At 33.5% G+C, this 19,533-nt stretch overlaps 1 protein-coding gene across 1 annotated transcript; it reads right to left on the bottom strand.

The window, feature by feature from the left end:
* Positions 1-855: 855 nt before the first annotated feature.
* LOC140012762 (copalyl diphosphate synthase 2, chloroplastic-like) lies at positions 856-16,654 on the bottom strand. The gene is made up of 3 exons (XM_072061059.1): positions 16,538-16,654; positions 1,840-2,031; positions 856-1,089 (listed from the first exon to the last, which is right to left on the bottom strand). Exons 1-3 carry the CDS (start codon positions 16,652-16,654, stop codon positions 856-858), a joined length of 543 nt encoding a protein of 180 aa, XP_071917160.1.
* Between the last annotated feature and the right edge of the window lie 2,879 nt (positions 16,655-19,533).

The following is a 19,533-nucleotide window of genomic DNA, read 5'->3' as shown; positions in this document are numbered from 1 at the left end:
ATTTTGGCCCTCACATATGCAATCTTAATTTGGGCCTGGCGCTCAAGCCAACATAGAAGTTCTTGTTTTGGGAGCTTACAAAATTTTTTGGTCACAAGTCTCAATTGATATGGATAAACATCTATGAACAAAAATTGACCCAGAAAGTATGTTTATATTATCAAATAGTTAGGGCTAATTAGTCTAAAAATTTTGGTTTTGTTATTATTAAGGGAAAGTTGGTCTAAAAATTTAGTTTTGTTATCAGTGAGGGTGAATTAGTCCATTATTTAGTTATATTATTAATATGGTTAAATTAGTCCAAAATTGTGTTCTTTTTATAGTCAAAGGGTAGGGTTATACAGTTGTCAGAGCGCAGAGTTATTTTATTAGTAGTGTAAGTCTGTAACAATTTATCATTTCACCTTTTATTCATTTCGGGATAACTAATGCCATCTCCTTCATGGGATTATTATATCGCATAAATGGGGGATTAATCTAATTTAATGAGATGCCTAATTCAATAAATAAAAAACAACCAACATGAGATGATACAATATTGATAATCCCATGAACTAAACAAAACCCTAAAAGCAGCAAGCAAACCTATTTACATCCCTTAATGACACACAATTTTGTAACTTGTCTGACACCGCCAAGTGTCCCAAGATTTTTGCAGACTGTATCATCATAAAATTAATGTTGGAGTTGATTGTCTCTCACAATTTTTAACATTAAATCGTTTGGCTACTAGATATCTGTAAGATGAGGCAAAAAGAACTTAAGTTTGCAATATGTAGCACAATTAAATTTCAATCTTCAGTTTTCCAATTGGTTTCCCCAAAAGACTTCATTCTGGAAAATCACACATTAGCGCTACACAATTGGTTCAAAGAATATTTTAGAGATATAAATATTCCTAGTCTCAACGGAGCAATTGGCAGCGTAGTAGAATGTTTTTGCCACTATCAGAAATGTTTGCTTGACTGTCTCTGGTACCCTCTCGGAGGGTCTTTTAATTACCAATTGCACAAGTTCTTGCATGCCTGCTTCAATCTCTGGAGAGTTTATACTACCAGCATTCATCTCTGAGCTATCTATATCAATATCCTAATGGTCATAGTGCACTTGGTTTGGATTAATAAACAAGTGGAAACGCAGCAACTTCCGCCAAAAAAAAAAAACAGCAACATTTACCTATAAAAAAAATAATGTAATCATCGTATTTTTTCTGTCATTAGGTAAATTATAATTTGTCAAAATTGTTCTTCTTTGATTTAAGTCCTAAATTACTCACTTTTCCCTTCATTCTCGCGGCGACTTTCAATGAAACAACTTCCATCGAACTCCTACTAATAACTATACACATTTCCAATGTAAGCGCACATACAAAGTACGAATTTGCCTTTAGAAGTGCTTTTGATTTTATACCATAACGGTTAAGGACTTAATTTTTGTCTTTAGAAGGGCTTTTGATTTTCACAGCCGTCAATCCCTCTTCCACAATCCAATTGCACAAACGTTTATAAAACAGAAAAACATGAATTACACCTTTTGGCACCGTATCTATGTACAATGTCTTCTTCACAACTTCCTTCACAGCTTCTTGCCTTAGTTTGATTGGAAATATAAGTTTTCCTTATACAAGGTTCTTTAATGTAAGAAAGTAATACTCCTTTTTTATTACTTTCAATCATGCAATGGAGGTTAAATCGATGTCCTCTTTATTCACTTTTCTTTTCATGTTAATAAAATCAAGGCTGACATCCGTTGAGGAGTTTACCAAAAAAATAATAATAATAAAAGTAGCACTAGACTAGAAAAGTAATAAACTTTTGTATCATAGTTAGACTGGCATACCTTCTGGTTTTTCTGATATTGGCGAAGCCGACGACAAACCTTGTTTGTCTGGTTTGACATATGCTTGTACTCATCATTGTATAGCATGCCATTTAAGAAGACTATAGTTCCAGTAGAAAGGCTTATGATGTGTACCAGCAATGTTGCCTCATCAAAATTCATATTCAACGACTTTGTCAACCATGCCTCCCACTATAAGATCAAAAACAAAAATGTGTTTAGCAGATAAATATTTGTTAGATGTAATTAAACCACACTCTGTAGAGATTGAATTACTTTACAAGTTTTTATGTTAGTAAAGCTTTAGTAGTTTGTTTGTTTAATGAATTGAGTGCTTATTTGTTAGTTTCATGTCCAATTGTTTTTTTTGTTTTTGTAACCAAAATTTGTGGTTTATGTATAGGGTACTTTGTTACTACATTCAGTTGAGAAGAGTAAGAATCAAAATTCATGACAGATTAGGGAGAGTTTTTACTGTAGTAAAGGCAATTCTGTCTAAAATACATTTACGGACAGCACATGGAGACGTTTTTAATTCCCCATAAGAATTGAAATTGAATATTATCATAAGATGGGACATGATTTTACTTAAAATTCATTGTACAAATTTCAATTCATAGTAAAGAGTCAAACACGAGAGGAGGAGGAAAATTTAGAGAAAATTTTGTGGTAGCTCACCACATCATTCAATTGTTGACGTATATCCCTTTGTAGCCCTTGAAATATCTCCACCGAGAGATGCTGAATGAATTTTTGTATAATTTTTAGCAGCTCCTGTCCTATCTTGTAATTATGAAGTCACCACAAAAAATTGGAATACCTAAATGGGGAGCTAACAAACATATTACTAAAATTTTGATTGGCTTGTTTTCAAGGAAATAAGTGGGCAAATTAAATCCATATCCCTTGATTTTAATAAAATGTCAAGGATAAAATTTTATAGGTTAAACACTTCAAAAAAAAGGGTATACTAATAAAAAGGGAAATTAAGTGTCTTGGAAGGAGGGAGAATAAATTGTCATGAGACTCTAACTTTATATATAACTAGTTTCTTTCTTGTGCATTTGCATGGGTCATTTTGTATTCAGCAACACAATTAAATATGGATAAATTACTTATGGCCGCTCTCTCATAAAGTTTCAAAATAGCCATCTAATCCCCTCATGGTTTTATGTAAAATTAAAAAATAGGTTGAATGCACAATCAGTCATGGGTTTATACCAAACGCGTTCTAAAAGTGTGTGTGATAAAATTTTAATCTCCATGTAACATCCTTATAGTTTGTATAAATATCCATTTTACTACCCTATGATTTTTATATTTATCCACATAATTTCTTATACTTTTATACAAGGTAGTTGAACTATCGATTAATTTAGCACTGAAGTAAGGATACTATTGACATTTCAATTAACGATGTTATATAGGTTATTTTTCATCAAATTTTCACTTTACATAAAACTATAGAGGATGAGATGGACATTTTGAAACGTTAGGGTCATGTGATAATAGATGAAATCACAGGGGGTTATATATAATTTATCCATTAAATATTGCAACATAAATTTTAAAAATCTAAATTTTTATTTAAATAGATAAACTATTTTTTGGATTAACAATTCAAATATTGTTTGAGAATGGAAAAATGATATACTATATGCAAAACTTAAAATGAGCCAAATTTTGAAAAGGATATGAAATAGACTAAACAAAATGAGAGTTAGGTAAAAGCACTAAATAAACAACATTCAATATAAAGTGAAGGTAATTAAACAAATTCATGATAAGCAAATTGTAACAAAAATTCAATCTAAAATTAATTTAGAAACCAATATAATCTAATAGACTCGCACATATTCCGGACAATATTTTTGGTAAGAAGAGAAGAAGTATCATAACATGTTCAATAATATTTTATTATTATCTCATGAAAAGAAAATAAAGCAAAGATTAAAAAAAGAAAGAAAATATTGTATATTATTTTTCATAAATTGAAATGGTAAGGCGCAAGAACAACGTAACTCTGCATTACTTGGTTTCCTCTTGAGTGAATCCGGGACTTGCCATGAGTATAGGTGAAGTAATTTAAATGGTTTAGTTGTTCTTTTCCATCTATGGTAGGTTGATTGATATGCTAATAGCAAGTCCATAATGAAAATGTTCAGAGCGGGAAAGGTGATTAATTTTGGACATAAGGAAATGTATATAATTTTCCTACTTTATATAAATACGAAAATTAAGGATAGCAAAGTGTTGATTAATTGTCATTAGTAAACTTCGTTAGTATTCTAAAATATGACCAAAATTAAACATAGGAAGAACCTAAATTAAGGATAGCAAAGTGGTGATTGATCATTGTCAACAAAAATAGTACATCACTTAGTAGAAGGTGCTTGCGATTAGTTGTTGGCAAGATATTGTCAGAGCAATTATCTTCCTGCTAGGGTGCATGTTACTCAAATGCCAAGATTACCCTCAATCAATTGACTTTATATATATTCATTGATTTTTTTAGGATTCATTATGCATTAATTATTCATTTTTTCTCTCTAATTAAGTATTTTCTGTTATCGTCTCTTACTTTTCTTCCTATTATTCTCATCTCTCTCTCTTTCTCACTCATACATTAATAGATCTATTATTTTATAATTAAATAACATAGTTTTTACCTTAATAGTTTCTTATATCTTTGTGGTTCTATGCAATCTTGCTTTTTTATTCAGTTCTAAAATTTTTATTCATTCATTTATTTATTTTTTGCAAATAGAACTTCATGTAACTCCAACTAACTTCAGCTTAAAATTATTATTATTATTATTATTATGTCATTGTAACTCAATACTTTGGCATGATTTTTTTTGATATGCAACATGCATTTGTCTTTTAAATTCTGCTTGTTTATCATGTCTCTAAGCAACTAATACTATCAAAATATTATCATCTTTTTCTCTTTTATACTTGTCATGTAAATCTTGACTTTTTTCTTTTATCAAATATTCATATTTATCATGTAAGACTTGATTTCTATCAACTATTCGTATTCTCTAATAATTAGATGAAAATAATTTTAAATTACATTACGTTCTATATCCCATGAATATTGAAGAGAAAGTAAGGCTATTTTTTCGAATTATTTTTATTTTATATTATTATTTATTTTCACTTAAATTATATTGTGCATGAAAAAAGAACCTTTTAAGTAAAATTTTAAAAATAAAAAAATATAAGAGCATGTAGAATTAATATTTGAGAAATTATTAAAGCCAAAAATAATTTATCAAATCATCAAAATAATTGATGAATTAACGTGAGAGATAGAGATGGAGAATAATGTAAGTCAATAGGGAAAAAATTTAATTGGAGAGAGAAGAAGAGAAATAATTAGTGCTTAATGGATCTATAGAAAATAAAAAAGAATATATGGAGTTAACTGATTGAAAATAATTTTAGCATTTGTGGATAATTTGCTCTACCAAGAACATTACTCTAGAAATATCCCCAATCTCAGTTGTTGTTAACAAAAATAAAACAATTTAAATCCAATCAAATAAATTAAAGCAATATGTATAGATGGCAGGAATATATATATATATATATATATATATATGATTGTAGGAGAGTTCCAAAATGCAGAATACTCGAGAAGTGAGTCTAGAACTTCAACAAATAAAATATTTCTAAACTACAATAATTTGTTTCCTTGATTTGTAATTTGTAGCTATTGTTTGAATATTTCTCTGTCACAGTGGAGTTTGTTGGATTTCAAATCCACTGCATGCTTTTCGAATACTCAAGAAAATTTCAATAGTTGTACCTAGAAAAATGAAAAATACTATACTTTTACTATCATAATTGTTGGAAACTCTGAGAACATAAAAATTAGTGCACTAATCTAGGGGATGGTAGATGGTAGGGAAAAACCCGATACCCCAATAACTGTGGGTACTCCATTCAATGGTTAATCCAATGGGATAGCCGATAGATAATCCATGAGGGTTTAGTATTGATGAAGGGTTATCAGCGAGTCACCTGGTAGGATTTGGTAAGAGAATTTTAAAAATTTGATACTTGCTATTCGACAAATATATATATTTATATATGTATGTATGTATATTATCTGTGTGAGTGTGTGTATGTGTCCAGGAATTGATACCTCTATAAAAATCCTCTTATTCTTTAATTTATATTTAGTTAGAACGCAGGTTTATCTTATAGACTATTATTTATCATGTTTTATATACAACTAATTGTTGGAAAATATGATATGGTTGTTTGAATTTTATTTTGAAAGATTGTTAAATTTACTTTGTTATTTCATAAAACATTGAAATTCTGTATAGCTCTATTCAAGTTTAAAATTTAATGTAGTGTATTGATTTAAAATGATGTGCATTGATTTTAATTAATATATGTTGGTTCCTTTCTTTTAAACTATTCAGATTAGCGATTGGAAAGTATCTGATTGTTAATCCTACCGTGAAACAAGAGGATTTGATAATGACAATTAAAACCTATAAGGTTACTCAATAGGGTTTGGTAAAAGATTTAGATATGCAGATTAGGATTCAGTAAGAAGGATTTTTGAGGGTACCCGACTCACTGTCATCCCTATGCTAATTAGCTTTTCTACTCGGGTATCCAAAACAATTTTAAAAGTAACTTTAGAAAAGTGAGCCAAATGTTATTCAACATAGTTGAATGCTCCAAAAAAAAAAAAAAAAACTATACAAAAGTTAATACATGGTTTTCTCTGCCTCTTTTAATGTATTTTCTTAAAAAGAAAACTGATTGATCTATTGGACAGAACTTCATCTCGTCACATGTAAGGATAAGCGAGGAAATCAAATCTATTAGCTACAAATTCCTCCTTTCGTTTTCATGAGGTAAAAAAGTTTGATTATAGTGAACACCAAAATATATATACATATAGACACACATTAATTTTTTTTCCAACAAGGAAGTGGGTGGGACTTGAGAAGCGGGGAGGGAGCAGGGAGATTTGAACTCAGAACCTAAGGTCTCAATTATAATCATTAGACCAATACGTCATCAGTAATACACACACATACACAAATACATACGTACATACATACATACATATATATACATATATATATGTAATATGTATATATATATGTATATGTATACACACATATATACATATACACACACATATATGTGTGTATATGTATGCATGTATGCATGCATATATGTATTCATATATATGCATGCATATATATGTAATATGTATATGTATATGTATATATATGTATATGTGTACACACATATATATATACACACACATATATATGTGTGTGTATATATATGTATGTATGCATGCATATATGTATACGTATATATATATGTCTATGTATATGCATAAGTGGACAGATGATGAATTTGAAAAAAAAAATGTTTTCTTCTGTTAGGTGGCTAATTGTGCACATAATGTGAGGACTCGAAAATTTGTCTTATTTTTAATCGTTTAATTTTATTTTCGTTCATGTATTTTCGTACTATATTTTATTATATTGAATTTCCATAGATTTTTATAAGCAAGCCTATATTTTAAATTATTTTTCCAGTATAAGATAGTTCATGATACGTTTGGCGTGTAGTAAGGACGTGGAACCCGCTAGTGCGGTAAGTGCGATAAATTTTCGATAAATAAGTGAAACGTACACAAGGGGATATTACTGTACAAGGTGCTAGGAGATAATTGGAGGTTAGTTAGATAGATTACCATTGAGAGACAAGAGGATAAGTTTGAAAACAAAAGGTGCCAAGTGTCGCGATTTGGTTGGTGTTGGACTTTGACTATTTTTCCTCCACCTTTACTAAACTCAAAATTTGACCAAGATCATCTTCATTTCCTCCTAGAGCTGGCCGAAATTTGGAGAGCAAAAGAGAGAGAAAATCTTCATCTTTCACTTCAATTTCTTGCCCAAATCTTGAGTTTCAACCGATTAATTTGCAAACTACTCCATAAAACTTACTTCCCAAGTAGTTTCCAAGGTGTTGTGGAGTTATTTTTGGAGGACAAAGCCTAAGCTACCATCTTTCTTAGGGAGATAAGGTAAATTGTCAAGAAACTCATTCCTTATTTCAATTAATGGGCAATTTGTGGTTATAGTTGTTGAATTAGTAATTTTGTGAAAGAATTATATGGGTTGAAGTAGGTTTATGAAAATTTCAGTTTCTTGGTGAATTTTCTGCCCTAATATGAAGATTAATAATTAGTTATGGTTTGATAGCTTTGATATGTGAAATAGCTAGTGTTTAGATGTTAGTTTACTTGGCCTAAAGAAATTTCTGGTTTGTAAGCATAAATTCCATCTTGGATGATAACCTGCCCTGCTTCTGCCCGGTTCTATTTCACCATGTTAGAGGCTGAACTAGCCTTAGCATAAAACATGAAAGTTGTAGAGAATGATGTTTTATAGTTACCTACAAAATTTCAGCCCAATTGGATCAACATAACCTGTGAAATAACCAAAAAACCCTTGACTGCCCATAACCCCTATTTTCGCGGACAGTTTTCTATCTTCGTGGAAATTTCAATTTTTGACTCTAAAAATGCATGATTTAGCTTTAGAGTTCTTCATAATAAATGTAGGTATATGTCTTGGTTTCGAAACTCCATAAGATACACCTCAATCGGACTTCGGCAGCCTGAGTTATTGTCGTTGAATCATAGTGCAGTTAACTAGTCTGATTGTGAGATGCGGGTTCTGTAATTTGGAATTTTGACTTAGATACACTACAAAATGGACTGAGTTGTCTTCATAAAAGTTGTAGCCCTCTGTCTTAGCTTCGAAACGGTATAAATTGCACCCCAATCCGATAAGCGTAGTTTCGGTTGTATCCGTTACGCAAAACAACATCAAATCTGTCTTTTGTTTTCCAACCCAACCTTCATTTCCGCACATGCTCCTAGCTTGATTTTGTACTTGTATGACTTGGAGCCTATGGAATGGCTATTGAATGAGATGATTTTGTGTGTGACTTTGGGATTGATTGAGGAAAATAATGAAGCCATAAATGGCTGGAAAATAGGTAAATACAAAGGGCGTGCTGCCCAAATTTACGCTCGAGAACTAGGTCGATATACTTGCGACTTGAGTAAGGCTTGAGAGCGAATACCACGCGAACCATCTAGGGTATTTACGTTTTCTTTGCCACTTCGACTCAAATAGCGATTTTAAAGTTTTACAAGTGAGTCTAAGTTTACAAATATTTTACTTATGTCCTTTGGTTTCAATGTACTCTTTTCACTACCAAAATCATATTTATACTTTGTACTAGTACGTATGCGACTTTTCTTTGACTCACTTATATCTTTGATGGTTGAAGCATAATGTGTTCGTTTGATTATATTAGGATACCTTGGTGATTGAGGGTGTATCTGGAAGGAAACTTTGGACGTTATTTTGCTTAAATAGGTGAGTGTTCCTTGTTGCTATATTTTCCTTGACTTCATGACTTGTTGTTATTGTTTAGTAATGTGTTAATTGCTCTTAATGATTTCCAAAACGAGTTTTCTAGGCGAGTGTGTACTTTATCGCACTCGACCTAAATGATTGTGAAATTTTCAATGATTGAACGATTATATGCGCATGTATGTAAGCCTTTTGGCTGAACTGGGTCTTGCCCTTCGTTACCGATCGACTCGAGTCAGAAGCGGACTCGGTCGGGCGATATGGTGACCCTGGGTGAATTTGGTATACTCGAGTATTATCTTGAATTCTGGTGGAGCCTGGCCAACGTCCAGGAAGGGGGTGAACGAAATGAATGAACGAACGAGGGTTTTACTTACAAAAATACATTTTCAAATGATTGGAGGAATAAGGGGAAATGACAGGAGAACGAATGAACGAGCGAATGAATGGCTCCCTGTGAGCCCGTATCCTTTTAATGAATGTGTTTATCGCTTTATATTGTACATGTATATTGAATTATTGGTGATATGTAGTGAATGTATTGGATTGATTGTTTGATTATGTGTTCGGAACCTCACTGAGCTTTTAGCTCATTCCTTTAGTTTTGTTTTCCTTAACAGGGGACGGCGAGCAGGACGAGAGCTCTGTATAGACTAGCCTAGTCTAGTTCTTTGATTTTGTAATGGTTCTCGCCCTAGTGCTTGGCACGGGCTGGATGTGTGGTGAATTGAGAACCTTTGTATATTCGATGTTTGTACTCCCTTTTGAGATAGTAATGTACATAAGTTTTGGATAGTCGTTATATTTATTCTTGTGGGTTTATTCTGGTTTTGTTTGAGAGTTGAAGTGAACGACTGAGTCCCGGCGAGAGTTGGGCAGGCGGTCCGCCGAACCCTTTGGTTCGCCTTAGGGGGAGGTGGGGCTGTCACACATAATCTGTGAATAATTTCTCCTTTATTTTGTTAAAATATGATGTTAATTGTTAGATTCTACTAATATTTAATTTTTGGTGTTACTTCTAGGAAATTGCTATGAAAAAGGATTAAAAAGCCATAAAAGTTGAATTTTCAGAAGACTATGCCTTATAAGGCGTGACCACGTCTTATTTCGCTTTGAAATCTGGACATCTTGAGATTGGATGTGGACCCTATAGGTCGAGATTTCTGCTCATCAAATAGAAACGATTGTGATTTCCTTATAGGCTAGACATTGATTAACTATTTTAGGAATAATATCTTTTGTTTTATTTAGCAGTAGTACTTATTAGAATTATAGTCGGAAAAGGATTCTTATCCCTTTTAAAGAAGAAGCCGTAGGTACTAGGGGGAGTCACATTTTTGGTCGGGCCTGAGGGGAAAAAGGAGACGACTTTTCTCCTTGGGTTTCTTTCGTCCAAGAATTATTCCTTTTCTCTTTTTCTCTCCAATAAACTCTAGTACTTTTTGTGGCCGTGAATCCATCATGAGGAGCGGTTAGTTTCTTTTCTAGTTGAAAGATAATTGAAATTTGGTTCAACAATACTGTGAGATGTAATTTGATTTATTTGTTTCATTTATTTATGAGTATTTATATATTTCTTGCTCATTCATGATTATGATTATTTTATATAATTAAATAATTAGCCACTATTTAATTGTCGGAATAATCTATTGTCATCTAAAATATCAAATCCGTAATTGTTTGATGGTTTTAGTATTTGTGGTGAGTGATATAATTTGATTGTAGAAGAAACTTTCAAATTTATGTCACGAGAATATATAATCTAACTTAAATGAACCGAACTTGTGTTTTTGTTAGTTAGAATTGGTAGCTTCTGTAATTATTAATACTGTCTATATGTTAAAACCTAAGAGTTTGTTTAGGATTGCTTAATTGGCAAGAGAAATAGTCACAGAGCTTGTTGTGGTTATCGAAACAGTAAGGAGAGGCAGGTTGTCAAAATTCGTTGATAACCATAACCAGTTTATTATAAATAATTGATTTTACCTTTGCAACGATGATCAGTTAAATGAACCAAAGTGGAGATTAGACTTTTGACTAGAGTATTGCCTTTTCTTGGTTTAGTTTTATTTAATTTTGTGCTATTGCCTTTATTTTTATTCAAGTGAGCTATTTATTTAATTTCTCATAATCCCCCTTTTTATTTATTATCTTTATAAAGAAATAAATCACCCAATCCCTGTGGATACATCCCTACTCACTGCTACACTCGAATTCATATTATTAGAGTAGGAATCTTTATTTTTGTTGGTTTGACACAATTGTAGCTCTTTCTGTTAGCTTTCCAATGTTTCTAGAATCATCCAATTTAGAGCTCTTTGGACCAATCAATGACCAAAATACCTTCGACTAGTCAAAACTCTATTTTAGCTTTTGACAATGAAAATGGCTAACTGTATTTCGACTTTTTGACTTAGAAAACTCATGAACTAAATTTTGATGTCTCCATATGAAATATATAACTATGTGTTAGATTCAAAATGGCTTAAGAATCACCTCAATTCGATGCTTGTAACTCAAGATATATAGCCAAAATACCAATAGGTGTTGAAGCTGCCTTAACTTACTTTCTTGTATACTTGATTGCATTCTCTCTTTTGAACATTTTGCACTTTATATTCTCTTTAAATCACTTCAAATCATCAAAAATCATCCAAATATCTTCTCAATTCACTCCATTTGATGAGTGAATCATTAAACCTACAAAAAATATGAAAATTTCACCATTTTAATCCATAGAAATACAATTTTTGACACTTAAACCATAAAATGCATAACTTCACTAAAAACTTAGTTCATTAGCTATAAAAGTAAATAAATACTCCAAAACTAAAATAATAAAACACCCTTAAAACAAACAAAATATGCACTTATCAAATTTCCTCACGCTTGAACTATTGCTTGTCTTCAAGCAAGTAAGAATTACAATCCAACAATTTGAAATTAAGCATATGTGCAAAATTCAACTTCATTTCCTTAACCATTATGCAAGCACTCAATTAAGTTCAAGTACTCATAATATCAAGTAAAGGAGAGCCAATTATGTCATAATGTGACTAGTTCAAGCAAGTAAGAATTACAATCCAACAATTTGAAATTAAGCATATGTGCAAAATTCAACGTCATTTCCTTAACCATTATGCAAGCACTCAATTAAGTTCAAGTACTCATAATATCAAGTAAAGGAGAGCCAATTATGTCATAATGTGACTAGTTCAATTTAATTCCTCATCCTTTTCCAATTTCACAAGCAAGTAACTCCTATTGTCAATGACAATGCTTCCTAAACCCATGATCATCTCTCTTCTCAAATGGAACAAGGGATTTTATTCGTATAACATAGCTAAATATTACTCAAGTTGTAAAAGTGCTTTTTGACACAAAAATCGACATTTTAAGATGAAGATCACTGATTACTCAACACTTCACATTCTCAAGTTGCTTTGCATACTCTTAATTCAAATACCGTTTTACGCAAAAGTTGACATTTATAGATGAAAACTCCTGGTTATTAAGTACAAGAACTATTGGAGTAAAACAATTCTTATTCTTTTTTTTTCTCTTTTTTCTACATTTTTTCTTCGTTTCTTTTTTTCTTTTATTTTTCAAAGTAAAGATAATAATTATTCACTCAAAAGAATAATCATAAGAAGAGTATTACAACTGTTGACCATATTTATCACTCAACTATGTAAAATCAAATAAAGAGAAGAAATCTCATCAAATTTGTAAAATTTAGGCATAATTTTCTCCACTTTACAAGATATACTTTCTTACAAATGTATAAATTATAATCACATAATAGTCATTTCCAAGTCAAATGAGAAATGAAGTTTTCAAACCACATATATTTGTCTCAAAAGTAGAAGAAATATGAGTTACAAATGGTATAGAACTTGTGACCCTTGGATAAAATTGAAAAAATTTGAAATATTGTGGGGCAATTTTATAATTTCGGACAAGATTTTAGAAAAATTTTGGCAGAATTTTCCCTTATAAATAGACAAAACTCCCTGCCAACAAATCCAAGTTTGAAAATTTTCTAAGCACAATAACATTTCCAAGCACAAGTCCAATATTTTCAACCAACAAGTCAGTCAATCTCATACAATGCATATAATCTCAATTCTCCCCTCACACTTAAAATACACATTGTACTCAATATGTAAAAAGAGAAACCAAGATAAAGAAATGAATACTCCCCTATTGATATGATTGAAGTGCACAAATATGAAGTTTCACAATCTACCATGAAGTTTATGATCCATTTGCCGCAATTTTATAAAAAGGAAACTTTATGAGTTCCATTTGTAACCATTAGTAAACCATTAGTAATAAAAATCTAAGAAGTGAAAATGAGAAAAAACTACTATTGTTCAAGAAATGCAAAGGTAATAACAAAGGCAATGATAAATATAAAATGGCAATATGTAATTCTACGCCTTTGTCTTGGTGATTTATCCATTTAAAATTGACAAGAGATTTCTCAAGGTACAATGAAACATTTCACTTTGCAAACTTTTTTATGCATGTAACATGACCACCATAATTACCTTGACTATGAAGTATAAGCATGTATCCTTTTCTAGGTAATTATAACATCACCATATTATAACAAATTTAGGAGTGAAACCAAACCAAGAAACATGCATCATGCACTTGTTCCATTTAAACTACTAAATTCCTCAAAAATTGTAAAATTCTTCATATATTCAAAATTCATCATCCAATTGACAGATTGTCGAGCTTGGGTAATAATAAAAATCTAACTACCACCAAAAGTAGTCAACAATCTATTCTAAGTACTGGAGCAGAGACTCTGGATGTGCAATGAGTTATTTGATTTACCTTGGCTCCGAAGAGTTTGCTTATCTGATATTCCAGAATTGACTAACTGACAAAATTACTAACTAGTGGACAGTGGCAAGCAGGGTCGAATCCACAGGGACTGGGGATAATTCATTTCTTCTAGAGTTCAGAGCATGGGGGGTTTTTGAAAAATATAAAATAACTAATTAACCAACTAATGAAACAACTAATAGAAATAAACAGGAATTAATCAATAACCAATACGACTCTAGCCAAATGTGCAATTTTTTAGACACGGTCCATTCAACTGATCATCGATGCAAAGATAATTCAATTACTCATTACTAGATTGGTTATAGTTATCATACACGCCATAAACAATCAACATTTCCTTACTTTTTCGATAGTCAAGGTACGACCGTTAACTATTTCTTTAACCAAGAAATAACCCTAGGTACGACCGTAGAATTTAATTCCTCGATTGCATTAAGAATTAGAAAAGTCCAATTCTAACCAACAAACACGCTACGAGGGTTTGTTGAAATTAAATCATACATTTTCCTAACATGAAACTAATCACACTAGTCGCCACTGGTGTTAATCGATTAAACAATTACGGATTCAATCAATTAATCTGGTGGTAGATTATTAGGTTAATTCGAATATCGAGTCCTTGACATTCAAATAACAAAATAATCATAAGAAGTTAAACCAAAAAATGTACAAATACTAATGAATAAAAGAAATAAATAAAAATAATTCGATCTCACAGAGTTCGAGCAGTTTGACTATAAGTCAATGCTATAAAAATAATCTTTATTTTTATTCAAGTGAGCTATTTATTTAATTTCTCATGATCCCCCTTTTTATTTATTATCTTTATAAAGAAATAAATCACCCAATCCCTGTGGATACAGCCCTACTCACTGCTACACTCGAATTCATATTATTAGAGTAGGAATCTTTATTTTTGTTGGTTTGACACCCAACACCTTCTCTTAACAACAAATGACATATACTTTATCTTAAATTGGATAATCATAGTCTTCTACCCAAAGGGTCCCCTTTTTTTCCTAAGTAACCATTGCAACAAGAAGCCCATATTATACTATCCTTGACCAATTAACCCTTTTAGATTCATATGCTTTAATATTTTTATTACAGATGTATATATGAATGTGTGTGTATATATGTATGTATGCATGCATGCATACATATATATGTATATGTATGTGTGCATGTGTATGTGTGTACATGTATATATGTATGTATGGATGTATAAGTGGACAAATAATGAATTGGACAAAAATGTTTCCTTCTCTTAACAACAAATGACATATACTTTTGAATTGGATAATCATAGTCTTCTACCCAAGGGTCCCTTGTTTTTCACATGTAATTATTGTAGCAAGAAGCCTTTATTATAGTAACCTTGTCCAATTATTTCTTTGAAATTCATATGCTTTAATATTTTTATTACAGATTACCTATTAGTTAGATTTTCAAATTTGTTAGCTTGTTTGTAAATGAAATATGAATTCACCAAAAGGCTTAGACTACTCGTCAAGTTTGTCATGAGAAAGAGTTGAATTGACTTTGAAAACTGATAAGAATTCCTTCCTTTACTGCCTTGACATAGCAACTTATGTCACCAAAACTCTTATGGCTCTGATACCACATGTTAAACTAATAATGTATATATGAATGTACTATGCAGCGACAATATAAATACACTTACCTCTAACCATTATTGTTAAGCACAAGTCAATCTCTTCCTGTATCTTTGACTCCTTCTTGTCTATTCTAACAAAACAAAATATGTAGACGAAGAAAAAAGTAGAAGGAGAATTTAGAGTAAGGATCTTCTAATCTACGCCTAACCCAAAAGTGTATAATTGATGGAATATCATAGACTATTTATAGGTTAGGCTAGGGAACCTTACTAGCAAATACAAAATCCCTAATGTTTCCTCCCATCAAGGAAATCTTACCAAAATTCATAACTGAAAATAATATTTTCTGACTAATTGATTGATTTGATTGAATAAGATATCAATTAACAAATATATCAATCAATCATTAACAAATGGGAGATATTAATTAATTATTGATCAAATGTCAATTAATTAATCAGGATATCAATCACCAATCATTATTTAATGGGAGATGTTAATTAATTATTGACAAAATGCCAATCAATTAATTATGATATCAATCACTTTAAAATGAATCATGTGGATCATAATTGCCGCAAAAGGAGGCAAGCCTTACATCTTAAAGTCCAAGACTGATTTGGACTTGTTTTAAACTAACAAGACTCAACTATAAACTAGAAATAAGGACTCAAAGACGGACTAAAATGTGGCTGGATTGAGTACAAATGAAATCTGGAAGGAGCAGCAGTCAATTCTTTCTTATTGGTTGGCCATCAGCGATTCCTTATTAGTCACCTCTGGTCCATTCGTGTGAGTAGTAGCAGCTTTTTTCGTCTTCAGCAAAACCGGCAACAACATCAGGAACAAGGATCTGTTGTCTTCACTATTCAGCCACCACCATTTACTACCCATTTGTCGACCAACTTCAGGAGTAGCAGCAACCGTTTCGCCTCTCGTCTTCAGCAAAGCCGGTAGCAACTTCAGCAACAGGGATCTATCGTCTTCACTCAAACTGGATCTGGGATCCTTGTCCGAAGGAGACAGTCATCATTAGTTGACTGTGCGTGCCTTCACTTTTCCTTAGAAAGCTGGAAGCACTACTGTTGATGGATACCACTTTTGATAAAAAAGGCCTGGCACTTTTTATTTTTTGACCTTTTGTCCCCTAGGCTGTTGTACTCCTATGGCTATCGGGGATACCCATCCATCTTCGGATGGTGGGCACCCATCTTCGGATGGTGGGCACCCATCTTCTACTTCTCCTGAATTCCGCAAGAAAGCCTTCTCTGAACTCTTCTCCTCCTCTGCGGCAACCCAGCCTTGTCTTCAGGTTAAGGCATCAATGATGACCCATCGTGGAGAACTAGCTATCTCTTTTCCTGCAGTTGCAATGGAGTCTTTGGCGCTTCCTTTCCGATTTTCCTTGGTTGGAAATTTCTCCAGACGTAGACCATCTATGGAGGGTTTGCGCAAGTTCTTTACAACACTAGATTTACGGGAAGCATTCGCCGTTGGTCTTCTTGAATCGCAACATGTACTGATCAGGTTGCACAATGAGGCTGACTTCTTACGTTTCTGGACAAGGAATATCTGGTATGTGGTAGGGTGTCCTATGCGTGTATTTAAATGGTCCACAAACTTTCACGTTGACAGGGAATCCTCCTCAGTTCTAGTTTGGTTCAATCTTAATAAGCTACCCATTCATCTTTTTGAGAAGCAATGTTTGTTCCAAATTGTTTCTTGTTTGGGTCGTCCTCTATTCGTCGACTCTGCGATGGCTAACCTTTCCCGACCAAGCGTTGCTAGAGTGTGTGCAGAGGTTGACTTGTTGAAGGCCTTACCGTCTCGAATCTGGTTACAAATAGGCGACGGAGTGGGCTTCTGGCAGCCGCTGAATCATGAGCAGTTACCAAAGTACTGCTGCCACTACTATCACCAAGGACATGGAGAAGATGAATGTCACATTAAGCACCCTGACCTGCGGCCCAAGGTACTGCCACAGGTTACGGCACGAGTGCAACGGAAGGAATTGATTAAGTTAGATCAATGTGGGTGCGAGGCTTGGCTCTTGCTGACCAGGAGGCTGCGCCTGTCATTACTGCAACAGGGCCTGTGCTGGCTTCTAATCCTCTGGAGGATCAATGCGGGGTTGGCTCCATGGTCTCAGCTTTGCCGTCGGCTGCTGGACAGGTGCAACAGGATGGGAAAATGGTGACCGTTGCGAAACCCACATGCGCGACTGCTGCAGAGGTTGCATCAGCTAGTTCTTCGGAGTTGTTGGCTTCCTTATCAAGGTCTCCAGGTCAGGAGCAGGTCTTGGCATACCCTGATTTGATTTCGTCCGAGGCTAAAGATGGTACTTCTGTGTGTAGACACCAAAATTTTAGTTTTATTTATTTATTTATTTCTATTAGGTGATTTTTGTTTGTTTATTTATTTTTATTTTTATTATTATTTCTTGCTTAGTTTATCTTATTCTCATTTTTGTTAAAAAAAAAAAATTTTTTTGTTTTTGTTTTATTAATTAATCCACTGAAAAAGAAAAGAAAAATTATCAATCAAACACAAAAATTTTAGCATTTTTTGTCTTTATCTTTTATTCTTAGTTTTATCCATTTTACTCAATTTTACTTAAAGTGTTATTTTGGTTATTTTTGTTTTTTTATTAAATGATTCATTGGAAAGAAAATGAAAAAATTAAAAAAGGGGGGGGGGGGAAGCTCACGGACAGCATACGATCAAAACCTCTCTTCTTTTTCATTTGCAAAAAACGCAGATACAAGGAAAATTTTCAGTTCCTTTGCCACGGAGGTTTCCGTTCATTTTTTGGGTTCCGTTTGATCATCCACTTGGCTCTCATCCGAGAAGAGCTAAGAATGCTCTAGGCAAATGTTGATCGAAGGGTGAAATGAGAAGTGGGAAGCTGAGATTGAGAAAGGACCATTGATATCAGGGTTTTGGGTTCTGGCTATTCGGTATAAAAGGAAAAGAAAGGAACTGAGGCGAGGGGTCGGGGGACGGCTGATGAAAGGAAAAAGGGAGAGCGGCTGGGGTTTGGAAATAAGAGGAGTGGCGGTTAGGATTAGAAAAGGGAGCAAGGGAGATTGAGAGAGGCTATGGGGTTGCGGGGAAGAGGAACCAGAAACCAGAAAAATGAAGGGGAACCTGTGGGTGGCGGAGTGAAAGAAAGGTTGAGGGAGAGTGAAAAATGAAAACAGCCGCAAGAGAGAGGGGGGAGAGGTCGGATGAAGGTTGGGGGGACTGAGGAAAAAGAAAAAAAACAGACGGGCAAGAAAAGGGAAGAGAAGGAGAAAACTAGAGAGAGCTGGAGGGTAGCGGCTGAAAGCTGAACAAAAGGAAATCTGGAAGGTTGAGAGACTTCATCGGAGAATCCACAGAGAGTTCTGAGGGAGCCACGGTGCAAGGCTGCGAAGAAACAACGCAAGGAAAGCCTGTCCAAGCCACCACCAGTCTGCGTCCGCCGCTGCTGCTGTCTGCCATCGGCACCATCGTGCGAAAGCTGCTGTCGTGCGCCTCCAGCTCCATCACAGCACGACCACCAGGCGCATGAGCATTCGACTCCGAAAAAAGCGAGGCCGACCTCCTCCAGCAGCACAATCAAGACTCCCTCACCAGCGTCCATCTCTCCAATGGCGCAGCTCCCAACTCTGCTCCCACTGCCGACTTCCCATCCGTCGTCGCTCATAGCCGCCACCACCACTGCAGCCCCAAGTTACGAAGTCCCTGCTGCACCCCACTGTGATGGGATTTCTCTTGCCTCATCTCTCGAA

This window comes from Coffea arabica, chromosome 8e (genome assembly GCF_036785885.1).
Source record: "Coffea arabica cultivar ET-39 chromosome 8e, Coffea Arabica ET-39 HiFi, whole genome shotgun sequence".
Lineage (NCBI taxonomy): Eukaryota > Viridiplantae > Streptophyta > Magnoliopsida > Gentianales > Rubiaceae > Coffea > Coffea arabica.
This window is presented reverse-complemented; position numbering and strand designations above follow the sequence as displayed.

Bases quoted from the DNA above. Each gene is read 5' to 3' on its own strand.
- LOC140012762 (XM_072061059.1), bottom strand. From the start codon at position 16,654: ATGGGTAGTAAATGGTGGTGGCTGAATAGTGAAGACAACAGATCCTTG. The intron at 2,032-16,537 runs GTGACTAATAAG...TTGATCTTATAG, and splicing joins CTCACACGAATGGACCAGAG to TGGGAGGCATGGTTGACAAA. The intron at 1,090-1,839 runs GTATGCCAGTCT...TATGACCATTAG, and splicing joins AATATCAGAAAAACCAGAAG to GATATTGATATAGATAGCTC.